Raw genomic sequence first — 27,234 nt, forward strand, 5'->3', positions numbered from 1 at the left:
TCAAGAAGGGCAATGGATGGAAAGGTTTCCAAAGACATTACCTTTTATGCCCCCCAAACACTTGATGAGGACCTTCTTAGAAGAACCAAGAAGAGTCACCAAAGATAAGAATGCTAATTTGAAAGTTTTGCTATGTTTATATGTTTCAAAAAGAAAAAAAAAAAAAGATCCTAAAATGAAAGTGTAAAATGCAAGAAGAGGTTAGAAAACTAAAAACAATTTATAGAGTTAGGAGATGCTGCTCAGTAGTTGCCCAGCATGGTTCATCCCAACCACATTAAACATACACAGCAAATTAAAAACCAAACAAAATACAAACTACTTCAGAAAAAGACAGCTTTTCACTGCTGTGACTAATATACTGACAGAAACAAATTAAAGAAGGAACTACTTGTTGGAACTCTAAGTTCCAGAGAGTTAAATTCTTTATTGCTTGAATCTAGGTGGCTGGGTAGACCATCACAGTGGCCAAGGATGTGACAAAAGTTGTTTACATCACGGCAGGTGTGGAAGCAGAGACAGGCAATGCACACTGCGTTGGCTTTCTCCTTTACCACCTCTTATTGTGTCTAGGCTTCCAGCCTACAAGACTCTACCCAGAGTCTCCACAGTTACTTCTCTCTGGGAACATCCTCAGACACACCCAAAGGTTTGCCTCACCAACTTCCTAGGTGATTCTAAATCTAACCAATCTATCTGACAAGGAAGGTAAATATAAATGCTGATGTAATAAAGTAACTATGTTCTGTGGAACAAGAAACACCAGACACAGACTGTGACTCCTTCTAGGCCACACGCAGTAAGTTCACTGCAGCTTCTCTTTCCTACTTTTTACAACTGAGAACTTTCTGCACCAACTGGTCTCCAGGTGCTTTATATGCAGCGGCTCATTTGATTCTCCTGAGAGTTGCTATTGTTTTCTTTTTACACTGAGAAAACTGACATTAGTAAGTTAAGTAACTTTCCTAAGTTCACATATTTAAAGCATAACATGTCCAACAGCAAATCTCATGTTAACTTTGAGACCCTAATATAACATTTTATTTGAGAGTCTTTGTAGGCACTAAGAACAAGAGAAGACTTGCATTTCTCTAAGAATCACACAATGATTGACACACAAACCATGACTCACTTTTCAAGATCTCCAAGAACTATTTATTCTGCTCACACAATAAATGAGTCTTCACAGCTTAGACATTTCCCTGGGTCTTCATCTAACACTAACGTCTCATGTTATTTTCTTTACATTTTATCATTGTCTTCCTTTTAAAAATGCATTCTCCACTTAGATCGCTATTTTAGAACAGTCAGGGATTTTTAAAAAAAATTTTTAAATTCATTTTTATTTTATGATCATTGGTGTTTTGCCTGCATGTATATCTGTGTGAGAGTGTCAGAAGCCCTGGAAATGGAGTTACAGACAGGTGTGAGCTGCCATGTGGGTGCTGGGAATTGAACCCAGGTCCTCTGGAAGAGCAGTCAGTGATGTTAACTGCTGAGCCATCTCTCCAGCCCCACAGTTAGTTATTTTTAAAAAGGATCAAACAGCTCATAATTCAGTGGTTCCAATATTAAAATGCAAATGAATATATGTATTCTGAAAGAAAATGCATAAATAAATGGAACTATAATGTGGCCTAGGGTGGTTAATACTTGAGTCTAAAAGATGGGCTCTGGGCACAGCAACTGAAGATTCCAAGACAAGCACACACCACATAGATGAAGCTCCTTCACTCAGCCAGGAGCCAAGCTCAGTGGCAATTTTCTCTCGGCATCTCAGGTTGCTATCTAACACCACAGTAACTGCTTTGAGCAGAGGTAATAGACAGAGAACCAACCACCTTTCTTTCCTGACTAACCATTTTTAAAGATGGCCAAACTCCTTCACAAGGAAGGTTAAGACCAGCAACATCCATAGAATAGTACACTCAAAACCAATTATTGTGCCAGGTGCGTGGTGCACACCTCTAACTGCATCATTCGGGATGCAGAGGCAGGAGGAGTCCAGGTGTGTGGTGCATACCTCTAACTGCATCATTCGGGATGCAGAGGCAGGAGGAGTCCAGGTGTGTGGTGCATACCTCTAACTGCATCATTCGGGATGCAGAGGCAGGAGGAGTCCAGGTGTGTGGTGCACACCTCTAACTGCATCATTCAGGATGCAGAGGCAGTAGGAGGATGAGTCTGAGGCTGGCCTGGGCTAAACAGTGAGATCTTGTCTCAAAAGAAAGAAAGAAAGAAAACAAAGAAAGTCTAAAATACTTATAGTTGAATCTATTATCTGACAATTTACAGGTAAATTATATAGGAAATTTATGACTCAAAATGTATTACATGCCATCAATAAAATCTGCCTTTTGAAGGCTCAAAGAGAGACCACCTCCCACATCAACTATACACCTACCTTAGCGATTTCTTCTTCTAATCGTTCTTGATACTGTTTTTCCATCAACTTAACCGTATTTGTTTCTTTCCTCCCTTCAAATCCACCAGGAAACTAAATGAAAAAGCAAAATATGACGTATTTCTTTATACAAATTGTATTACCACCTATTTTTAATCTATTCTCAAATTTTTCTAAAATAGTATCTTAGCAAACTTCTGGATCCTTTTAACAAAAAGCAAATTTCAGTTTTTAATTAAAAACATCAATAATAATCCTACAAAATTATGCTTACTACTATGAAAAGAGAAAAAGATATTTACACTTATAATTAACAATTCTAATACAGGTTAAGGGTACTTATAATAAGATTATGTTTCTTTTATGTTAAAGCTGTGACTGTATTTCTTGGTTAAATTTTTTTCTTCTTCTTTGTAGTTGTATGATCCAATTTTCCAAAATACGAATAAATTTGTCAGCATAGCAAACATAAGCATTTTCTAAAATATAAACACATTCTTAGCATCAAAGCATTTAATAATTATGTGAATTTCTTTTTTAATGGGTCAGTTTTGTTTTTAATGTGTTTTACATTTATTCACTATGTGAGTATGTGTGTGCACATGTGTGTCACTGTGTGCATGTTAAGGTAAAAAATTCAACCCATAGGAGTGTTTTCTCTTTCTACTATGTGTTTTCTGGGGATCAAACTCAGGTCTTCAGCAAGTGCCTTGGCCTGTTGAGCCATCTGCTAGTCCTTATGCGTCATCTCGGGCCCTGCTGTCTCTGGCTCAGGATACTAGTCTACCCAGTGCAGATGTTCAGGGTCAGGTGGGCTTGGCCTTCTCCTGCTGCCACTGCTGCTGCCACTGCCGCTGCTGCTGAAAGCTCTGCCTGACTTAGTCCCTGTGCTCCTGGTCCAGGACACCTTCTTCATCTTCACCAGGCCTGCTGTGGACTTTGGCCTGGGCTGGAAGACAGCCTTAGGATCAGGGTGGTCCCTGGCCTCTCTACCTGCTGCTGCTCCGAAGTGATCATATCTGCCAGGGCTGTTCAGACAAATGAGCTCTGCAGGTGTAGCCTCCTCCCACAGTGTCTGCACCTCCCAGCCCTAGTGCTGCTTCCCACCTCTGTCTAGCTTATTCTCGAGGCTATCAGAGTGGGGCTCAGCAGCCCAGGGACCAGCACGCTGGTGACGCCCCTTGCTCTGCCCCATCTCCAGCACATCTCAGAAGGAATGGAGCTGTAGTCCATGTACATGGCCTGAGAGCAGGTGGGTGAGGTAGGCCTACCTTATGTTGAACATTACTCATTTGACATCCATAAAGACTGTTATTAGTGTGTTCAAGATAGATGACTGAGCTGTCCAGCCCAAGAGTTTGGAGCTGTCATGGTCTTCCCTACTGACTCATGCACACAGGTCACAAACCAGGACCCTGAAGCTGGAGCCAAGAGGAAGTGGAGGAACTTAAGTGGTGTTACATGGTCACAGTGTGGCACAATGGCCTGGTTTTCTGCCATAGATGTAAAGCCAGTGGTTCTGGGTCACAGTGAGCAGTGTTTCTGTGATGCTGATCTCACATATGAGCTACACTGTCACTCAATCCAGGACAGCCACGTGACCCAGACGTTCTTCTAAAGCCGAGTGTCTCCCAGGACTGAAAGTATTCAAGTGAGGAAGGTCCAAACTGCCCCACTCAAGCGACGGTGCTTGTCAGCACCACCGTCTCCACAGTGCCATGATGTCAGTCTACAGCAGCTTCTCTGTCTTCCCCATCTTCCCCTTTCGGATCCAGAGCTCCTCAGCAACCGGCAGCGTAGACCAGCATGCACCCTTTCTTCCTGAGCTTTGGGCACCTCACATTTGCTTTGAGTTTTAGACTTCAAGTCGGGGCAGACCTATCACTATGACAGAACTTGTAGGCCACCTCCACAGTGGCAGAGGGGTGGGACTGGAAATGGGTTCGGGGTCCCACACAGGTTGTTCTAGCTTCTTCGGAACCTGGGACTTCTTGGAACTGTCAGTGTTCCTTGGCCACTAGGGGCTGGCTAGGGCCCTGGTCCTCTTCTTCAGAGATGGCACTCATGAGGCACTGGGAGTAGGCAGGAAGGTCTCCCTTTCCAGTACCACATAAATTCTTTTTCGTGGCCTGCTGTGTGTATTTCTTCCAAGCAATACACCTGGCTAGTTCTGGGGGCTGTCTTCATCTCACCCACAGAACACCAATCCACACCCACTGACGTGAATTTCATCCAAACAAATAATTCCTATGAGTGCAGGAGAATACAGAATGTAGCTATTATCTTTCCCTGATGCACAGATTAAGAGAGAGCAATTATCTTCATCTTCTCTGAATGCAGATTGAAGATCAGAGTTCTGCTGCTAGAGATTTGAAGAGTGGAGCAGGGTGTTTCCCTGTGTGGCATGCACTGTTCAAAGAACTTTTATAGAAGGTACCACCTCTGCTAGATGAGGACCCATTCATCAGCACCAGGACCTGGAATCTCTAGTATTCTTGAACAGTGGTTGAAAGATGGCCTGTCCTGATTCCCACAGTAGGAAGATAAGGGCACTGAAACTGATTTCCTATGCATAAGTCAGTTCTCTCTCTCTCTCTCTCTCTCTCTCTCTCTCTCTCTCTCTCTCCTCTCTCCATATATATTCCATATATATATATATATATATATATATATCTCATCTATCTATCTATCTATCTATCTATCTATCTATCTATCTATCTATCTATCTTACAGTAATAAAGAAAAAGAGAGGGGCACATGGGGGAGACCTGAGAATGGGAAACAATCAAAGAAGATGATATAACTATACTTTAATCAAAATGAAAAAAAATCAGGACAAAATTTAAATTGATAACATACTTGGATAAGGAAAAAAAAAGACAAAAAGCCCTCACATTTACTTTCTCTTTCTCAGTGTTTTTCTTGAGCTAAAAAAAAAAATGCAAATTTCTTTAAATATTTTAAATCTTTTGTCTTTAGTAGATAATGACCAAAACACATTCATAAAAATGACAGTAAGAAAAATCAGGGTATTTAAATGTTTAAAAATAAAGAGAAGAAAAGTAATACCTCTGTGGTGCTGGCAATATACTCATTTAGACAATTTCCACAGTCCACTGTTTCCTGTACATCAGATTCTTTAAATACCACTGAATCAACGCAGAGGCTAAATATAAATAAAAGATGGTGACTGATGGTATTAAGGGTTTCGAGTCATTTTTCAAAGTTTATAACATACATACATATACTTGGAAAGGTGGAAACAAAAAATGATATGCCAAGGCTTAAAGATACTGTAACTTAAGTCATATTTTTGTCTAACTTTTATATTTAAAAGTAATGTAATTAAAAGAGTATTTTTGCAGATCAACAAATAAACTTCATACCATTTTAGAAAATATATTATATGTCTACAGGCATTAGTTTTATAAAGTTATTAAAGATACATTATCTAGTAAAAAAATAAAAATCTCACTTTTATTAAAAAGTATTTAACACACACACACACACACACACACACACACACACACACACTCAGCCTGGAAGAAAGAAGGCACACACCAAAAGTCAGAATGGTCACCTGCAATGGGACTGAGGTATGTGGCAGGAAGAGATGGTCCCTAGTTTACATAGTTATTTTTGGACTCTGCTGTTTTTTAATCTATTCTTTGTGTTTTCTTCTGAACCTGTCTCCACTTTACATTGTCTATAAGCATTCATTAATTTATGAATTCTTCCCTAAAATGCTTAGTGTGCATAATAAAAATAAAGGAACACACAAACTAGGAACACAGGAGCAGAGAAAGGGAGTAAATTATAATTTTCATTTTCAGGAATGTAATTACCCACTCCCCATTCATGTGTACCTATACTGTCTTCTTTGTTCCAGTCTCCTACTTATCTTCTCCAATTTCTTCTTCTTCTGTTCTGTTCTACTTTTTTCTCCTATCTCCCTCACATTCGGTTTTGTCTAAAACTGACCATATACAAACAATGTCATTGTCTAGCTTTATAACTTAACTTCTGATGGCATTTGGCCCGTTTCAACTATTCAGTAATATAAACAATGCTACAATATTAAATATAATATATCTTTGATGTTTCCATCTTTATTTCTCTATGATAAAAATCTTATGGCTGAAATCCTGACACTTCATTGGCAATGACTTTATTCTGTAAGCTTTATTGGTATTTATCCAAAACTGAAAAGGACTAGTTTGGTTAATGCTGAATTCACTGCTACCCTCTAGAACCGATGTGTTCACTGGCCCCTTCCTATCTGATTTCACCCTCTATATAAATGCAGTCAAGTCCCACATTCTCTATTAAACAACACAGGATCGTAGTATTTTTCTCTATGCTTCCAATAACATGTCTATCACATGTGTCAGTGATCATTCTTTATTCTACTTCCTGGTATTCTAGTAGGTAACATTATAGGAATGTGCAATGAAAATGTTATGCAGACATGGGCTTAAATTCTAGAACTTTCCTTATGTCTCTAGTTTATAGTCCCAACCATTATTATCTTTTAATAATTACTTGTGAATAATGCTTCCTTCAAAATTACATTGAAATGCCTGAGAAAAGCCACTTTATATATATCTCATTCACTTTTTAAAGATCAATTTTAAGTTAGTATATACGGAATTCAATATCATTATGGCACTTTCTAGCAAAATGTATTTTAGCAGATTCTCCTCATTGACTTTCATATATCCTCCTTCCCAGCAGCTTCTCCTCACTGACTTTCTTATGTCCTCCTTCCCCTTAAGACTTTTCCCCTCAATTCCTTTCTGCTTTCAAGTCACAATGCATTCTTTTGCCCTCCTCCATCTTCAACAGCAACTCTGTTTACTCTCAGTCACACACACACACACACACACACACACACACACACACACACACACACACACACATACACACAGCCGTTACAAGCTTGGATCTGCACACAAGGGAGAACATTTTGTCTTTGTGAGTTTGGGCCACTTTGCTTAATATTATACTTTCCAAATTCACTAATTTTCTTGCAAATTTTGTAATTTTATTTTCTTCTACAACTGAGCAAAATTTCATTTGTTCAGTATGCTGAACATTCTGATTACTCATTCATCTGTTGGTGGACATCTAGGTTGGTTCCACTATTTGTTATTGTGATTAGGGAAGCAATAAACATGGATGTGTAGGTATCTCTGAGGTAGAATACAGAGCCCTTTGGGTGTGTGCCAAGGATGGGTATAACTGGGACATGCATTAGCTATTTTTAATTTTCACATTTAAAAAAAAAATATTTTGAGACAGGGTTTCTCTGTGTATCCCTGGCTGTCCTGGATCTCGCTCTGGAGACCAGGCTGTCCCCTAACTCACAGAGATCTGCTTGCCTCTGCCTCCCTAGTGCTGGGATTAAAGGCATGCGCCACACCGCCCAGTTACTTTTAATCTTCTAGAGACCTCTGTGTTGAGTCCCACAATGGCCGCACTGGTCTGCACTCCCACCACCAGTGACTATGTCCTCTCTCCCCACAGCCATGCCAGCACTTGCTGTCATCTGATTTTGTGATCTGAGCTGTTGTGACGGGGGTGAGGTAGAATCTCATTCATTTGAATTTCCCTAACGGATAAGGATGTGGAACACTTTTTAAGAATACTTATGATTGACTATTTCTGTTTCTTCTTTTGAGAACCATTTGCTCATTTCATTAACCCATTTGTTAATGGCAGTTTTGGTGTTAAATTTTTGCAGTTATTTCTCACTGCTGGATATTAGCCCTGAGTAGCAAAGATTTTCTCCCATTCTATTGGCTAGATGTTTGCCCTGCTGGTAGTTTCTTTTGCTGTGCAGAACTTTTGTATTTCATTGTGTGTCTAACCCTCCTTCCACTCTATGCTCTTCACAATTCTACTTCATTTAATCCTCACAATACTAAGGGAGACTATTATTATTTCTGCTACTACTTAGAAGTGCTATAATCTATTCATGATCATGCCACATTCCACATCCATGCCAGCATTATTGATTAAAAATAACTGGGCAGTGGTGGCACATGCCTTTAATCCCAGCACTACGGAGGCAGAGGCAGGTGGATCTCTGTGAGTTTGGGGCCAGCCTGGTCTACAGAGTGAGATCCAGGACAGCCAGGGATACACAGACAGAGAAAGCCAAAAGTTAGTGCAGATATCAAATGGCTCGAAAAGTCATGAACTTTTCAATCTCAAATATCTGTCTAAAAAGGTTCTGGCATGAGGTCACTAAATATTTGTTAAATGAAGATTCTGTTTCTCTTAAACTATTTCAAGTCGACTGCAGAGGATAGTAAGCTCTTAATTAAAATGTAATAAAGTCCAGGAAGCTGGTATGAGTCCAAACGCAGAAAAAGCAAAGCTACCTACGTTCTCAGGACACCACCCTGCCACTGCCACCTTTTCCTCACATACTGGAGAAAGTATCACTAAAGGTTAGTCACTACTAACAGACTGAAATACACTGACTGGTTGACAGAGAATTTACATCAGACACTGGTGAATAACAAAGTGAAGGACATCCAGCGGAAGGACCATGTCTTACACGGCTAGGATACCGGCCATAACAAAGCAGTGAGAGCGAGGTAAAGAATGCACAACAGATCACACCCACTGTCGGATTTCATCCTCCAGAACAACATCTTTATGAAACGTGAGCAAAATTCCTATGGTAAATGTCTTTGGGTCACATTTATTTCGTGCATCTAAGAGGCACAGAATGATCTCCTGTTTATTTCTTATGTCTCTGATCAAATTCCACTTCAGTCTTAAAATAACCTCTCTGGATCTGCTGACGAATGACAGACAGCACATGCACAGATACCTTGGCTGCACTGTGGCGTCACAGACGGTCTGAAGTCTCCCCTGCAAACCCTGGATCTCTGCTGCAGAATGCACTTCTGCCTCTTTCGGCTGCTGCTGTACGCTGCTCACAAGGCTCTCCAGCCCCTGCATGTGCTCTCCTTGGTCTTTACTCTTTTCACCCTCTGGGAGAGAAGACACCTTGCTCTCATGACTGACATCTGTGTCACAGGAACAGAATCAAAGGCACACTTTTGGTAGAAGTTTCTTGGTGACAAAGCAGAATTACTTGTGTGTACAGAAAATACTTGTGATTCTTTAAAAATATGCTTTTAGTGCTAACTCAGGTTTCAGTTTCACTTATTCTCATTAAAGAAAACAGCGTGATTCAAGATCACAGTTTCTATCCTCGTGGTTGTAGTATCACTAAATCTAACAATTTTACATCTTTAAGTTTAAAACAATTTAGAAACAGACAATAAGAAATGACAAAGGCTCAAAGAGATGAGGAGTCTAGACTCACACTTTAACAATGACAAAATTGAACAAGAAGATGACCATGAAATGCCCAAGGTCATCAAATTATCACAGATCTTTAAGAAAAAAAAGCAAATTTGTAACATAAAGTTCTGTAATATGTTATACACTTAAAATTTACCAGTGTTCTGTAAATTGGCTGGAGAATGAACTGACAAGGATTTTGCTTCCTCTTTTGCCACATTTTCTTCAGCAAACTCAAGTTTCATACCATCTGTTTGCTGTCCATCAACCTATTGAAAACAGAAGAACAATGGCATAAATATACAATCCACAACTCTGAAATCTATATTAAAACAATTAAAGAACTTTGCATTAAGTTTGTTTTTAATGCCCTACAATTGTGTTGCTCTGAATCAAACACTTTGTTTCCTTTTGACAAGTGACTCACTGTCATGCCCATGGGAATGAAATTGTATTAGCAATGTTCTTTTATATCCAGAGGAATGTTCACTTTCCAAAAACAAATGTGTCACAGAAATTTGAACTGAAAGCCCTTTAAAATTTTAGTGCAAACAACTACTTTTTCTTATCAATACTTGACAACATAATTTCTATTTACCTCTGGATGACGACTTTAAGAAGGTAACTGACAAGCAGTCCCCTGCTGCTAGAGCCTAGTGAGAGACACCTGAGAGGATGAAGGTGGAAAGCCATCAGGGGCAGCCACCCCCAGGGTGGAGCCCCGGCAGAGACAGTGAGGGACCCACGGAAAGCTACTGGCATGGAGGAAGCAGGTGCAGAGGCTGAGCAGAAGGGCAGCGGCAGGGACTCTGCATCTTGGGGAGCAGACAAGTCAGGACAAAGAGGACCTATCCAGGGGGGAAATTCTCTCTGAAAAAGCTCTTATTTCAAATACCCTGGGGAAAAAGTGGGGGCGGGTTCCCTCACATATATCTAAATTACAAGGGACTTTAATAGCAAGAGGGAAGGGTCTTGACTTGCCGGACAAGATGAATATAAGATGCTATGAAAACAAGTGAGTAACAGGATAAAAACTATGTTCCAAGAGGCTATTTTAATTGGCCACTATAATCTTTATTAGGTGTTCTCTACTACACACCTACCTCCTGAACATGTTTCTTATTTCCTTTCTTGTGTGTGTGTGTGTGTGTGTGTGTGTGTGTGTGTGTGTGTGTGTGCGTGTGTGATTACATATGTATTCATGCATGTTTTTGCATATACATATTATATGGGGGGTGAATGGGCATGGAAGTCAGAGGTCAATAGCAGATGTTTTCCTCTTAAGTCTCTAGCTCAGGTTTTCAGAAGGTTTCCTAATGCATTAGGCTAGGCTGGTTGGCCAGCAAGCTCCAGGGATCCTCCTGTCTCCACCTCCCCCACACTGGGATGCAGGATATGCAGCCTTTTACATGGGTTTGGAGGGATTAAACTCAGGTCTGCTTCTTGCATAGCAAGCACTTTACTGAGCCATTCTCTAGCCCCCTGAGTACATTTAAATGGGGGGGATCTTACCTATTACCCCCAGGGGAAAAATAAAACCAGACAATATCATGACTTCATAGCCTAATATTTTAATATCTTTACTCAATTCGTTCACAAATACCTACTGAGATTTTACTATGTGCAATCCAAGTGCTGTGCTAACAGGAAGGAATAAACACAGTATTCTCTGATTTGAAAGTTTGGAATCTTGTGGAAGAGGCAGATCAGTAAACAATTACAATAAAATGAAAAGTAATGTGATAGGCCTAACAGAGAGCCTTGAAACATGAAAGAAAGAAGAGTAACCAGGCATCTAGGCTAAGAGGAGCTCAGAGGAAAGATGTCCAAGCTCAGGCAGGCAGGAGAAGACGGCACAGAAAGGAGCCTTTAAACCACTGGAACAAGAAAGAGGAACAAGCCAAAAGGACAGGAGGAGGATGGGTACCACTAGGCAAAGGGAACAGCATGCAACAGGAATGAGTTTGGGTTCATCTGGCTGAGAAGAGCAGTTTTGGGATGCCTGTCTTTAGAAAGGCCTGCTTTTCTCTTGGCAGTAATTAGAAAACCTGACAAAGAGCTCTCTACGCTAATACAGACCTGCCTGAATGGTTAATTGTGGTTACCATCGCTACACAGAAAAGCACTAGGGTCTGTGTGAACACTTGCAGAGGTTGCTTATCTACCACTTGATAGAAGCCTTTGGACTCCTAAGCTCAGGTAAACACTGTTGGTATATAATTTGAACATACGACACTCACACTGGAAGAATTAAAGTGTGTTAAGTGACTCTACTGAGCGAGGACATGTGCACCCGCTTTCTTTGGGTCTTTGGCCACACACCCTTTCAAGCTCTTCCAAAGCTGACTTTGCCCTGTGTCCTTTTGCTATGATGGGACCTAGCCCTATATACAACTGAAAATCTTGAAAATTTACCTAAGCATTTTAACAGAACTGAATGCCAAAAAGTATCCCAAATAAATGAAAGTCTCTCTTGACATTTTTTCTTACAATTTGAAAATCAGAACACTTATCATCAACAATATAAGCTTTAATTCTGTGATATGGCTATTAAGTTATATTATGTTGTATATGTCATCTTCCCTGATTTTTAAAACTACATTATAAAATAACTATAGCAGAACAAAACTGACACATATGGATGTTATGTGCAAAACAACTAAACTGTCTTCTTTAAAGTATACAGACAGACCCATTTCCTTAAAAAATATTACATGTAACAGGCTAAGGATATAGTTCAGTGACAGACTGCTGTCCTACAGTGTGCCTTTGTACAAACTCCAGTAAACAAAAAAAAAAAAAGGAAAGACATCTATATAATTAAATACAATTGTTTCATTTGCTTAACATTTGACATTCATATACTTAATTCATGACTTAAAAAGCCACCTCAGAGAGTTACAGAGAATTCAATTTCTGCAAATTTCTTCAGCTCACTGATAAAAATGCTCTAACACAAACATATAAGTGGTTACTATTTCTGCTATCCTTTTTCATGTTCACTTATTTTAGAACTCCTCGACTGACGGGAAGAGATTAATAAAATAAATGCAAATACCATATTTTCTATCCCACAGACCTTGCTTAACTGTGTCTGCAGTATCACAAGCTTGCTGTATTCATCTGTTACTTTACTGAGAAGGGTTTGCACGGTATCTTGAAAATCTGGACAAAAAAAAGCAAGCAATTATATTAATTTCACTTTACAGTACAAGTTTACCTTTTTATAAAATATGATTTACCAACTTACAATTTTAGAAAAACATTTGGAAGTAATAAAACCCATATATCTAGTAATAAAAAATTTTAAAAATCATTACATGAAATAAGTGGTATAACATTAACTTGAAAACTTCATCCCAAGATGCATTTGTTTCTGTAGCTCTTTATTAGCGGGTTGCTCATTACCTATACAAATATACTAAGAACATATAGCTGTGACGGAACAGCAAGAAATTCAAGTTGTAATTTGTTAAGAACAAAAAGAAACGAACACCACATCTATATGAAGGAAGCTATCTCTTTCTTTGGTTAGCTCTAGTTAGCCTGGAATTGCTATGTAGACCCAAAGTGCCAAGGACTCACTGAGATTCACCTGCCTCTGCCTCCCCAGCATGGGCACTGGGTTAATGGCCTGTGCCACCACATCTGGCAAAAGATATTTTTTAATGTATCTCACTACTCAAATTTTTGTTGTTCACTTTTAAAATTATAAATCATTAATTTAAACTTAGTAAACTCAGTAAATTTTAAAGATTTTAAAAGGATCCACAGTTAGAACATTAACAGAAAGAATTAGAATGAAGAAATGGGTGGGAACAGAGAAACAGAGGAGAAAGAAACAAGGAACAGTAGAATGTTTAAATTATCTGCATAGTATGACTGTTACACTAAAAGTCTAAAAATGTACATAAATATAAATTTCATGGCTAAAGATAAGTTACTATGGTAGAAAATTTATCTATAATTAAGTTGTAATAAAAGCTAAGTTCATAAGCAGTTGACGTAAACAAAGTAAATCCTGTTGAACAGTGTGGTGAGCTTTTTACCTTGAACTTGGTATCTATACTCTTGTAAATTTAGTCTTTGACTGTGACTGTAAACACCAGAATTCTCTTTCTCTTCTATATTCATTTCACATTTTAAAGGAGTATGGTGTTCATCAAGAGAATTGTTTAGAGTCTGTTAACAAAATTAAATATTTTAAATTAAAATTTTGATTTCTTCTTAATATTATAAAACATTATTAACCTAAAGGCAAAAGGTCAAAATAGTATGAATGGAATCTTAATTCCCTCTTCCTCCACATATGAAATCGATCTGCAGAAAAACCATGTCTCTCTTTGACATGAAATTATTCTTTTTTCAGGAAAAGATTGATAATCTTAATTACACAAAATGATGTGCTTTTTCTGTTTCCTTTTAATATTGAAAAATATCATGAAGTGTAAAGCGTTCACTTCCATGGCTCCTACTCCTACTCTCTACCTTGAGAATATCTCATTACTATGTCAACTATCCTTGAACAAACATCGCAAAGTGAAAAGTTCAAAATGACAATTAGAGAGGTCTGCCAAACATAGCAAAATGACAATATATCAAGGAGGAGATTATACTAATGTCCTTTCTATAATATGCAAGAGTGTTTTCTGTGGTCTGTACATACACAAAGTTAAAAATATCCAACATAGTATTCTCCAGAACAGCTGATAATCCCACTATCATTTAAATACCATTTCATGTTCCATGACTTGATAAGCCATCCAAGTTAGTTTTACCTTTGTCCCTCACATAATTGGAAATAATCATGAATGATTTAAAAGATTTAAAAGCCAAATTGTTTATGGCTGTTATTTCCTGCATTTTTTTCAAGTTAAGCCACACTGTCAGTTAGTGACTGAACATATTAACTGTTCAGCATAGTCACAAAGGTAGCATTTTATCCCACTGCACCCTTAATGAACAAACTGGGTCTCAGAAAGATTAACTAGCACCTCTCTGAGGAGAGCAATGCTTACAGCTTCCACTCTGCTGGAGATACAACTTATCTGAATTTCTTTGTTCTTTTTCTGTGCTGACAGAAATTGAATCCAAGACCTTAAACAACAGGCAAGCGCTGAGTCACTGAGTCACATCCCTAGCACTAATTCCCTTTGTTCCAAAGTTCCAAACTGGCTATCAGAAAGAAAGCCAGATGTTCATTTACAGCTCACAACTCAGCAGCAATACTTTCTAAGTACAGCTCGGTACATAAGGGATTCAGGACACACAGGTGGACGGTTCTGCTCATCCAATCAGCAGCAATTTAGACTCTGGCACTTCTTGTCCAAAACTACTGTTAAAGTAACAGTTTACCTCTGAAATGTAATGGCACTCCTCAGACACTGCCTTCTGAAGTCGTTCAATGAGCACTTGTAAAGGCTCTTTATCATCACCTAGAAGAAAACATTCCTCATGTGAGCCGTTCACTGGACATGTGTAAGTAACACTGTCATGTTTAACTGTTTCAAGTAGAAGCTTCCCTAAAATAAGACACATTTTAATTTCTTCCAAATTTATATTGTGCAATGTAAATGTCTCAGACAAATTTCTAAGATTTGCAATTTCTATTCTATAAAAGGGTATAAAGCAGTGACCTACACTCCAACACAAGAAATACATCTATATACTTATCATTAAATACATCACTGCAAAACTCAAAACTTTGACAAATGACTCTTTACTTTTTTGCACAGGGACATAGTTCAGTGGTAGGGTACTCTGACTAGTATGTGCAAGCTCTGGGTTTCAACCTAGTGCCACAAAATTAAATTAATTATTGAAATAAAACTTAAAAAATGTTTTCTGTTCTCTTCTCCTCTTTTCAGAAACACTGATCACTACTCACTAAACTGCTTTATCACCTACTAATGGAACAACCAACTGTCAACGGAAAACACTGGACAGGCTATCTGAAGATGGTATTAAACAAACAACACATGCAAATACAAGTAAAATCTTACTAAGTCAAAAAGCCAAAGAACTCTTGAAATGAAAAACTGGCATCCTTCTTTAAGGGACTCTTGAACTCTTACTTTTTCAACAGAGCATTTCTGCTGGAGTCTTAGGAAGCACCTCCTTCTGATGGTAATATGGGAGCCAGAGGTGGTCAAAAGGCAGGAAGCCAGAGGAAAATTCCTCAGCCCTCAACTGCCGCGGCCCACACTATGTTCCACCTTCCACTATGGCTCCTTCATTGTACTTCCCACGGCGCCATCACCATCTCCAGGATGTCACTCTGTTCTCAGCCTTAGGGCCTCTGGTCTTTGACTTCCATGGTGATTCTATTTCTTATTTTCAGCCTAAAAGTCTGCCCTGGGTTTTAGACTTCTCCTTTCAGCTGATTAGTGACTATTTCTTTTCAAAGTTAACATATACATATCCTTAACTTAGTATGTTCTAAACTGATTTTACTATTTGCCTGTGGTCTGCTCCCCTTTTTGACTGAAACCACATTTACCCGGTTACACAGGTAAGAAACTTCAAGATCACTCTCAACCCCTTACTGCTGCTGTTCAACTCTGCTGTCATTTGCTTTCCAGTCTCAAGGATAATTAGCTCAACATTTTATTGGGATTATGGCTAAGGTTCTTTAACTCATCTTCCATCAATTCTTTCTTTTTTCCCCCCCAGTTAATCACACTGGTGTCACCTTAAATAAAAATACCACTCTTGCTTCCTCTATGTGAGAGTCCTGCAGTAGGTCTGTCTGATCAGTAGCAGGAAGCTTAAGCATGCTTCATTCAAGGTCTATAAATCTAGTCGGGCACTTGCCACTCTTCAGCTTATCTCCCACTACTTTCTTATACAACTTGAACTTTCCGTTCTTCAAAATGGATCACACACTGCTAAGCCAATGGCTCCTGCCTCATTGTCACAGGAAGCACTAAACTTCTCCTTCCTCTCCCATTCTTGCGTTCATCCTGGAAGCCAACTGGATTATTTCTATTCTGGTATACTTCAAGTTATAATGCAGCCAATCATTATAATATGCCCTAGAGAGATGTGCTCCTTTCTCTAGTGATGATTTGGCATGTATGGTTCAGTAGGGTTTACAAGTTGTCAGTCCACTTTCCAGGTGCTTTCTGAATGGATTATACCTCCATGCAAAAATGATGCAGTGATTTTTGCTTTTTTAGGCACCTCAATGATATGATCAAACAAATCCACGAATCACATGTAAAGCCATCTTATCCCATGGGGCCTGAGAAAGGGCAGAATTATAGACTGATGCATTTTAAGTGTTGCTTACATGTTTCATGGAGATAGTCAGAAGCTGTTTACCTGTCTCCTGTGTCTGAAGAGCCTGGAGCTGGCACTGGTGCATCTTATGAAGCTCATCCATCTCTTTCTCTTGAGCAGAAACAAGCTGGTCTTTAAGGCTACAGAGAGCTTCATCCCTTTCCTTTTCCATAGTGTGACGCACCTGGTCTGCATACGTCGAGTAGACCAGGGAAAGGCATATCCGCTGGGCTTCCATCTGAAGCTTCAAGTCATCCTGACAGTGAGTAGATGTAAACATTAGGAAATTCAAAGAACAACTTAACTTCTATTTCTTCATATATACTGAACTTCAAAAGAGAAGACACTTCGTAGTTTTAAAATTCATATGAGGGAACTGGTCTGCTTTCCTCTTCATCCAGATGCTCTGACCTACCTGTCTTTCTCAAGAAAGGTAGTAGCATGTATTTATTCATTATCGCAATGTAATAGTCAATTGGGATAGTTAGTATAACTAGCAAGATTTTTATTTATTTATTTATTTTTTTGGTTTTTTCGAGACAGGGTTTCTCTGTGTAGCTTTGCGCCTTTCCTGGAACTCACTTGGTAGCCCAGGCTGGCCTCGAACTCACAGAGATCCGCCTGGCTCTGCCTCCCGAGTGCTGGGATTAAAGGCGTGCGCCACCACCGCCCGGCAAGATTTTTATTTTTTAAACAATATTTTACATGCTGAAAATGAAAATGTAATAAACATCAATGTACACAAAACTCAAATTAATAAATTCTAATATTTTATTCTATTTCCTCAATATCTCTTTAGATTTAGAAAGAAAACATTAGAGACAAAATTTAATTTGATGTTTGATTATTCTTTGCCCACAAGTAACTGTTACCAAAAATTTAGAATGTCTACTATCATTTCCCAGTATACATATAAATAGCACATTATATTGTGTATTTCTGTGTATTTATACCAATGGCATTTATTTTGCAAATTTCTTTGCATTCCATATCAATATGCTGGGGGTGCTTTCAATCAGAAGGCAGTAAATTATGATTACATAGTCCACCTCAGACAAATGAGTGAATGCTTCACTAGTGATCTGCCCATCATGTATCAGACTCATCTGGAATGCCTGCTGACACAAGTTCACGGTATCTGCCCTCTGCCCTCTGGTTCAGGAAATCTAAGAAATACTAGTTCTGGCCTGTTTCCAAGTGCTGCTGCTGCTGCCCAGTGACCACACCCACCCACCCAGGGTTGTAACTGCTGCTCACAGACAATACACAGGCTAAGTTCAGTAGATCTTGCCAACTGGTTTATATAACTGAACTAATTTAATAAAAAATGTGAACACTCACATCCTTGTATCCATGTCAATAAGTCAGAGTAACTTTGCTAATGTGATGGAGGATAAAATGCCATTTTACTCATGAATTTGTAAGGGTAAAATACTTTTTATGTTGTCATTTGGTTTCTCATCTGTGACACATATCTGTTCATTAAGTTCTTTGTATTTCCTCGCGTATTTACACCATCTTTACAGTCCTTGTTTGTAATGTGGCAAATATCTGCTCCTAATAATTAAGCCTGTTTTAGGTACTGTTTATAAAAGAGACATGATCAAATTTCTTAATGCTTTCCTTTGAGTTTGTTCTTTTTAATTAAAGGCTTCCTGTCTTAAGATCGCAATCCTACTTTCTTACATGTGTGCCTTAACTAACGTAGGGTTAATTTTTCCTAAAGGGTAAGGCTCTAACTCCCCAACTTCTCGCCTTTAATATAAAATCAATTGTCTTCAAGCACTTGTCGAATCTTGTGAGTTTTCCCTGCTGTCTTGGCTTGCTGGTTTAAGTCTCTTCTCAAATATTACCTCACAAGAACAGCCTCCCCTGTACTTCATACAAAAACAAAAGACATACTCACCCTTGGAATATCCCTTTACATTAAAGAATGCAAGGACCAGACCACAGCAATGTGTACCAGGTCGTTAATGTCTAATTTCAAACACCTTATCTATGATTTAACATTTTGTCTCACTTGTTCACAGTCTTTCTCATTTCTTATTCATATTGTATTGCCTGGCTGGGAAAGCTTCTGAACATCACCTTAGAAGCCATCGTCACCCTTAGTTCCTTCTTTCCTGATTTCCTACATTTTTCCTTTAATTTAAAACTGTAAAAGACCTGGTAACTTTTGGAGATTCTTTTCTAGCAGAATTTAAAAATGATCAGGTTGTCTCCTGTATGTTTGGTTATGGATGGGAGATTAAATAGACAGCATTTTCAGATGCTGAAAAATTCTTCCATTCTTGGGATAACCACTAATACTTTATTAAGAACTTATTCAGCCTCATTCCTAAGTGAGATTAGCCTGTGATTTCCTTTTCTTTTTTTCTTTTTCTTTCTTTTTTTTTTTTTTTTGGTTTTTCGAGACAGGGTTTCTCTGTGTAGCTTTGCGCCTTTCCTGGATCTCACTTGGTAGCCCAGGCTGGCCTCGAACTCACAGAGATCTGCCTGCCTCTGCCTCCCGAGTGCTGGGATTAAAGGCGTGCGCCACCACCGCCCGGCTGTGATTTCCTTTTCTTGAGCCATTCTTGCCCACTCTGTATCTCAATACTAACCAGCCTCACAGGAGTGCTTTCTGTCTTTCCTCTCCTGCTCCTCGGATTCTCTTTTAAATTCTATTGACTCCGTACCTACACTCACCATTGAGAGTTTGTGAAATCCGCTTGTGCAATGGTCACGATGCAGCAGTCTTAGTTGGACAGGTGAGAAGGAAAACTGATTACAGTTCTGGAATTTATAATGGCTTACTGAGGCTTTGTATTTCTATGTGAGTTGGTTTGGGTAATTTCTATTTCATCAGCAGTGTTTATTTATAGTACTCATCTCTTATTTTTTTTTTTTTTTTTTTTTTTTTGGTTTTTCGAGACAGGGTTTCTCTGTGTAGCTTTGCGCCTTTCCTGGAACTCACTTGGTAGCCCAGGCTGGCCTCGAACTCACAGAGATCCGCCTGTCTCTGCCTCCCGAGTGCTGGGATTAAAGGCGTGCGCCACCACCGCCCGGCTTCATCTCTTATTTTTAAATACTTGTGGTATTTGTACTTGGGTTTTTATTTCCATTCTTCATTTTGTTTGTGGTTTCTCCCTTGATGACATTCTTGGAGACCTAATAATTGCAACCTACTGATCTTTTCAAATGAAAAACCATCAAACTTCTTCAAAACTTTCCCTTTTGGTTATTCAAAATTCATTTATTTCTGCTCTAAATTTGCTATTTTTTTTCCGACCTATTTTCTTTAAATGTGGATACTTGGATGCTATTTTATCTTTTTGAATAGCTTAACTCATTTTCAGTATTTATTAAATTGGCATGTTTAGGGTCTAGAGAGCCATCTCAGTGGTTTTGAGCAAAGGCTGTCTTCCAGGAAACCCAAGTTTGGTTCCCAGTTCTCACCTCGGGTGCCTCACAACCAAGAGTAACTCCTTTTTCAGGAGGTGTCCTGCCCTCTTCTGGCTGTTGAGGTTATTCACACGTCACATATACTCACCCAGGCACACATGTAAATGAACTGGTGCACATAAGCCTAAAACTGTCCCCTCTATATGTATGTCATGTACCATGCAGTCTGCTTACAGATAGTCTTGCCTCTTCTACACCCATCCTTACAGATCAGCAGTAAACCAATTAAATTAAACTTCAATACATTTTCACCGTGAACTGGATTAGAAATACAGAAAGCAAACTAGTATTTCATATTAAACATTTCCCATTCAGAAATGAAAGTTTTCATTTATTCAGGGCTCATCCCCCTTCACTTGTGCTCAGGTGGGCTGTTCGTGTCTCTGTGTTAAGAAGAGGTCTTGCTCTGTAGTTCAGTCTGGCCTTGAACTCACCAGCCCCTACTTTTGCTCCTGAGTGCTGAGATTATGGCATATACCACCACACCCAGGCTGGTAGACATTTCGGCATTCAGGGTTTTGTTTTTTGTATTTTCACATTATTTGACTTTAAGGGTTTTAACTCATTTCCTTCATTTCTTATTAAATTACACCTGTGAATTATGACAGTTAACTGTCTTTCTGTCCATCAACATCATGTATCTTTTTGTCTTTACAATGGTTAGGACTTTTAGAAAATGCTATATAGTAAATGACAAAGTCTCATCTTCTTCCTCTGAAGTTCTCTTTTGTTTCACTATTGACACTTGAAAAATGGGCTTCATTTTCCTTTAAAAATTTACTGTGTCAGATTTAGTCTAGGTACTGCAGGTCTGGCACACAGGGCCTTAAGAACGGCAGGGTAGCGGTTCCTCCTGTGGTTACTGTGCTTCAGTATCTCTTTAAACACACTTCACTTTCCGGTCTCTCAGCATAAGAAATGATCAATTCCTGCCAGTCCCATGGCTGCCTCACATACCAACACTGGAGACACTTTCTATGATGTTTTCTTTCTCCTTCTAGCCAAACTATCTAAGTGTATTAAAATTAAAAAAAAAACAAACCAGAAATTATACTTCAAATGTGTTTCTTTTCAGCTTAAAAGAAAGCTTATAATGGCCTTTTTTAAATTATTATTTTAGTAAGAGCTAGTATCAAGATCAGGGCAGCTAAAGTTGGAAATCAAGTCCTTTCCTATTTAAAAAATTAAAATTGTATTTAATACCTTTAGGGTAGTTACCACACATTACACTTTTCAAAACAATTCCATGTTTAACTACTAATTAGTAATTGGGTCTCTTGATTCTATTCAGGTTATTGTAAAAGTAAATTATCTCTGTATTTGATATAAGACCGTAAGTGTGATTAGAAGTCATCAGACAAACTTCCCACGGCTTCCTACTTCCTTCACACATCCTTTCTTCCTTCTCAAAGTCTGCTTTACCCTTTCACCTCCTTTCACTGCCAAGCGCACAGGCCTATATCCTGGCCCTCAAGCTCACATTTCCTCATTGCAAGCCTGTCATACAGAGCTCAGTCCAAAGGCCAACTCCTCCAGACACCTTCCCTGACCACTGTACTTCCCTGCCTCACAGGCAACACTAGTGCTAACCACCCTATGCATTTCCCATTATTACTTGCCTCCTCCTCTAGAATACATGCTTCCTGAGACTAGAGCTCTTATCTTACCACTATATGCATATCTGGAATATACTCAATAAATTTATGTTCACTAATATAGAAACACATAAAACTTTATAGTTAGCACTTTTACACTATAGATAACCTATCAGAACTTTCCTGTTCTTTCTATCAGTACTTAACAAACACAAGTTATTAGGAATGATTCATTATTAGTCATTGTCTTAGCACTACTTGTCAACTTGACAACAGTCTAGAGTCAACAGAGATGAGATGATCTCAACTGAAGTATTGCTCAGATCAGACTGGCCCGTGGGCATAACTGTGGGTGTTCATCTTGACCGTCAATTGATGCTGGAGCCCACTGTGAATAGCACCATTATGTGGACCACCTGTGGGCAGGTGGGAGTCCTGTGGACCACCTGTGGACAGGTGGGAGTCCTGTGGACCACCTGTGGGCAGGGGGAGTCCTGTGGACCACCTGTGGGCAGGGGGAGTCCTGTGGACCACCTGTGGGCAGGTGGGGGTCCTGTGGACCACCTGTGGGCAGGGGGAGTCCTGTGGACCACCTGTGGGCAGGTGGGAGTCCTGTGGACCACCTGTGGGCAGGTGGGAGTCCTGTGGACCACCTGTGGGCAGGTGGGAGTCCTGTGGACCACCTGTGGGCAGGTGGGAGTCCTGTGGACCACCTGTGGGCAGGTGGGAGTCCTGTGGACCACCTGTGGGCAGGTGGGAGTCCTGTGGACCACCTGTGGGCAGGTGGAGGGCCTGTGGACCACCTGTGGGCAGGTGGGAGTCCTGTGGACCACCTGTGGGCAGGTGGGAGTCCTGTGGACCACCTGTGGGCAGGTGGGAGTCCTGTGGACCACCTGTGGGCAGGTGGGAGTCCTGTGGACCACCTGTGGGCAGGTGGGAGTCCTGTGGACCACCTGTGGGCAGGTGGGAGTCCTGTGGACCACCTGTGGGCAGGTGGAGGGCCTGTGGACCACCTGTGGGCAGGTGGGAGTCCTGTGGACCACCTGTGGGCAGATGGGAGTCCTGTGGACCACCTGTGCGCAGGTGGAGGGCCTGTGGACCACCTGTGGGCAGGTGGAGGGCCTGTGGACCACCTGTGGGCAGGTGGAGGGCCTGTGGACCACCTGTGCGCAGGTGGGAGTCCTGTGGACTATATAGGAAAGCTAGCTCAGCATAAGCCAGTAAGTAAGGTAGCAAGTGGCATTCCTCCATGGTTTTCTACTTTAATCCTGACTGAGTTCCTGCCCTCAGTTCCTTAATGATGAACTGTGGCCAAATAATACTACTTTCCACAACTAAGCTGCTTTGGGTCAGTTTTAGTGAAGCAACAGAACAAAACAAAAACAAAATATATGCATTTTTAAAATTCTTGACTTATGAGAGTTAATATCATTTTTTCCTCATTCAGATATAAGATTCAGAAAACTCTAGGCCTTAAGCCCCACCTCCCAGAAATATAATTCTATAACCACTGAATAATTTATATAGATAACAGTAGAAAACTTAAGGTTTTTTTAAAAAAACAATTGTGGAATTCTAACTGAAAACTTGAAATTTCATACTAGAAAACATCAATATGAAAAACTCTAAAAAATAATCTTGATACTAAAATGATTATAATATAAAATTAATAAAACAAAGTCTCTTTAAAAAGAAAAACCATGTAAAAATGATTAGCTGAGCTTATTTTCTGAGCAGCAGACATAAGAGATTTATTGCGAGGTAACAGTACTTAAGAAAAAATGGAAACTGATTTGCACAAATGAGACCAACATGAAAGGGCTCACCTTCACTTTCCGAAGGAAAGGATGTAGATCACTGTTTCATGAAAGTGAGAACTATTTCAGTGTACAATGTGTGTTTTCACTAGGATTTTCCATCACACATGGACATACCTGCTTGGCTTTGAGGACGCAAAGTTCTTGCTGGAGCTTTTCATTTTCACACGGTTCCACCATACCATGAGCTGGTTCAGTTGTTCTGGTTAGCAATATTAACTCTTCTCCCCCACTTTCTTTAAAGGGAATTTTATCTTCTATCATTATTTTTGATTCTTCTGGCAAATCTTCACTGATTTGAGAACCACACCCTTCATGATGGCTGTCTGTCACAGTCACAAGCCCAGCTTTGCTAGAGCTCAATGGCACAGGGCACTCAGCAGCATTTTCTGTCCCCTTGGGGTCAGTGGGGACCTCTAGCACTCTACATCTCAACAAGAGCTGTTCTTTGTCTTGATTTAATAATCTAACCTCTGCACTTAGGGAGTCCACCTCGTCGCGGGTCTGCTTTAGTTGTTCGGATACGACAGAAAGTTTCTCCGAGAGCTCCACTTTTTCTCGCTCAGTTACTTTCAGCTTTTCCATAAGTTCTGTTGTATCTTTTTCAACTACCTCACTGACTACCTCACTGACTTCCAATGGTTCAGCTACAAAAGCTCTGTCATCAGTGAAGTCAGAATGCTCTCCTTTCTGCAAAAGGAGCTCTTGGGTCAGCGCTTTAATCCTCTCTTCATACTCTAACGCCTGCCTAGCTTGGATGTCTTCTAGATCATCTTTTACTCTGAGAAGGCAAGCGTACTCTTCCTGTAACTCTTGATAATTAACTTCAAAGTTCTTTTCAGCAAATGAAAACGTATTCCTTTGATTTTCGATCTCCTTATTTAGATGACTACATTGTTGTATCAGGTCCTCCTTTTCCTTTCTAAGTATTTCAACTTCTTCCTGCCAGCTATGGTCTTTTAAGGCACTTAATCTTTCTACTTGATCTGTAGGGGTATAAGATTTCAACATGTCTTCAAGGGCAGTCTTCTCATCTGTAAGAATGCTGTTCTCTGCTTCAAGCTGTGCACATTTTTCTTGAAGGACCTCCTCTTTTTCTTTCAGTTGTTCTTTTAGTAGTTCAGTTTTAAGTTGTAACTCCTGAATTTCCTGTTCAAGCGCACCCTTTTCCTTTTCTTCTTGTTTGAGGATTTCAATTTCCTTTTTAAGTTCATTAATCTGGAGAGTCATTTCTTCTGATTTTGAATTAATACGTGATTCCTGTAAACCTCTTAGTTCAGAAATTTCCAAAAGCAGTTGATTTTGCTTAGTTAGCAAGTTGTCTTTTTCGCACTGCATAGTTTCCATCTTCTGACTCATTTCATTTTGTAAGCCATCTATCTGTTGCTTGTGGTGAATGCCCAAATTATCTTTAAGTTTTTCCATATTAAGTCGATGTGCAGCTTCTAGGTCACCTTTTAGTTTGCAAAGCTCCTCTTCATGACTGAAGAGGAGCTGCGTTCTCAGGCGCTCCAGCTCAGCCTCCTGGGACTCCGCCATCCTGTCTAACACTGCATTCTTTTCCTTTTCTAGCATTTCTAGTTTAATCTTGTAATTCGTAATTTCTGCGTCATGTTTTAACTCCAGCTCTTTCGTGGTCTCAGACGCAGCAGCGAGCTCCGCTTTCAAGCCTTCGACTGTGCTGAGGGACTTGCACACCTCACTCAGCTTGCTCTCTTGGTCAGCTATTGTCTGCCTGGCTCTCTGAATCTGCTCTCTTAAGAAGCCCGATTCTTCTGAAAGATCATCAAACTGACTCTGCAGAGCGCATTTTTCCCCCTTAACTACACAGAGCTCTTCCCCAAGTTTTTCCTTCTGGGCAAGTGTATCTTGTAGTTTTATATTCAGTTCACTCATCGCCACATTCATTAACTTCAGCTGCTCTTCACTGACTGTAGCATCTGCATGTGACTTCAAAGTGTTCTCCATTTCTCCCTTATGCTGGGACCTCAGGTCTTCCAGCTGAGACATGTGCTGCTTTATCAACTCTTGCTTCATTTGCACTATCTGCTTCCCATACATCTCATCTAGCTCTGCCTGGAGCTGATCTAGTTTCCGCTGGGTTTCCTTTTCCATTCTTTGCACTATGCCAGTCTCTAGGTTCTCTTTATAGTTTCTCTTCTGGAGTTCTTCAACTGTCCCCATTAACTGTTGAATTTCAAGCGAACACTGCTTTTCCTTTTCCCTAGAACTGGCCAGCTCCAGTCTGAAGCTTTTGGTTTCTTGGTCCTTTTCTGTAAGCTGTTCTTTTAAGTCTTCCACTAATTTATCAGCAGTTGTTACTTTATTCTTTAACGCAGCAGTTTTCTTCTCTTCTTCTATTATTCTTGTATTCAATGCTTCAATGATTGCCTGCTTTTCCCGTATTTCATTAGTAGAGTTTTCTACATTTTTATCTTGTTCCTTCAGAAGGAAAAAAAGAAAAGAAAGCATAACAATTTCTAGTAACTTTGTTGCTTAACCCTATTAACAAAAGACAGATGCAAGTCACTTCTTACATCAGTCTATAAAAAGTCACTTGTGCCCAGCCCTCCACTGCCCTCAGGATAAGGTCTGCACACCTGGACACTTAGGAGCAAACAGTTCTACCACAGTTCAGACCTTCTTAGGAAGAAATAGTGAATTATATTTGTTGTAATTAAAAAATTTTAATTAAGGGAGGTGGGGAGAATCTGGGAGGACAGGAAAGAATATGATAATGATATAGTGTATGAAAAATTTAAAATAATAAAAAATGTAATAAAATTTTAAATTAAGCCGGGCGGTGGTGGCGCACGCCTTTAATCCCAGCACTCGGGAGGCAGCAGGCGGATCTCTGTGAGTTCGAGGCCAGCCTGGTCTACAGAGTGAGTTCCAGGAAAGGCGCAAAGCTACACAGAGAAACCCTGTCTCGAAAAACCAAAAAAAAAAAAAAAAAAAAAAAATATCCAGCCTGATTTGTTTAGCATGTATGAGATCCTGGGTTCTACTTCCAGGAGTGCCAAAAAAGAATGAAAAAAAGAAAGAAGAAAATATGGCTAGCCTGATGAGATGGCTCTGATTACCTGAGTTCAATCTCAGACAAAACATTATTGTAATAATTAAAAAACTCACTAAATCCTTGCTAACCTCTTATAGCTTCACTTTTAAAATTACTGATTGATATCCCAATTATTTAATATTTTGAGCTAATTATAATACTATACACTCTCTGAATACTCTCAGAAAAAGATTTAAAAATAAGTCCAGGTTACTCCCATGAATTTTAGTGGTCTGAAGGTGTTCCAATGATAAGAGCTATGCAATAAGAAGAATTCTTACTGAGTCTGTGAGTCTGTGTTAATTTCCCTGC

The 27,234-nt window shown here is 39.6% G+C and overlaps 1 protein-coding gene across 12 annotated transcripts in view; it reads right to left on the bottom strand.

The window, feature by feature from the left end:
* The window catches only part of Akap9 (A-kinase anchoring protein 9), a 127,092-nt gene that overhangs the window by 77,157 nt on the left and 22,701 nt on the right, over positions 1-27,234 (bottom strand). For 11 of the 12 annotated variants that reach the window (XM_028862667.2, XM_028862666.2, XM_028862678.2 and 8 more), the window contains 9 exons: positions 23,982-26,306; positions 17,051-17,264; positions 15,083-15,162; positions 13,777-13,909; positions 12,807-12,892; positions 9,885-9,996; positions 9,249-9,447; positions 5,474-5,570; positions 2,405-2,497 (listed from right to left, as the gene is read on the bottom strand). In XM_028862667.2, coding sequence (XP_028718500.1) covers positions 2,405-2,497; positions 5,474-5,570; positions 9,249-9,447; positions 9,885-9,996; positions 12,807-12,892; positions 13,777-13,909; positions 15,083-15,162; positions 17,051-17,264; positions 23,982-26,306 — 3,339 coding nt within the window. The remainder of the gene's footprint in view (positions 1-2,404; positions 2,498-5,473; positions 5,571-9,248; positions 9,448-9,884; positions 9,997-12,806; positions 12,893-13,776; positions 13,910-15,082; positions 15,163-17,050; positions 17,265-23,981; positions 26,307-27,234) is intronic. The other variant, XM_028862654.2, reaches the window with a different exon arrangement.

The sequence above is a fragment of the Peromyscus leucopus genome, chromosome 3, assembly GCF_004664715.2.
Source record: "Peromyscus leucopus breed LL Stock chromosome 3, UCI_PerLeu_2.1, whole genome shotgun sequence".
Lineage (NCBI taxonomy): Eukaryota > Metazoa > Chordata > Mammalia > Rodentia > Cricetidae > Peromyscus > Peromyscus leucopus.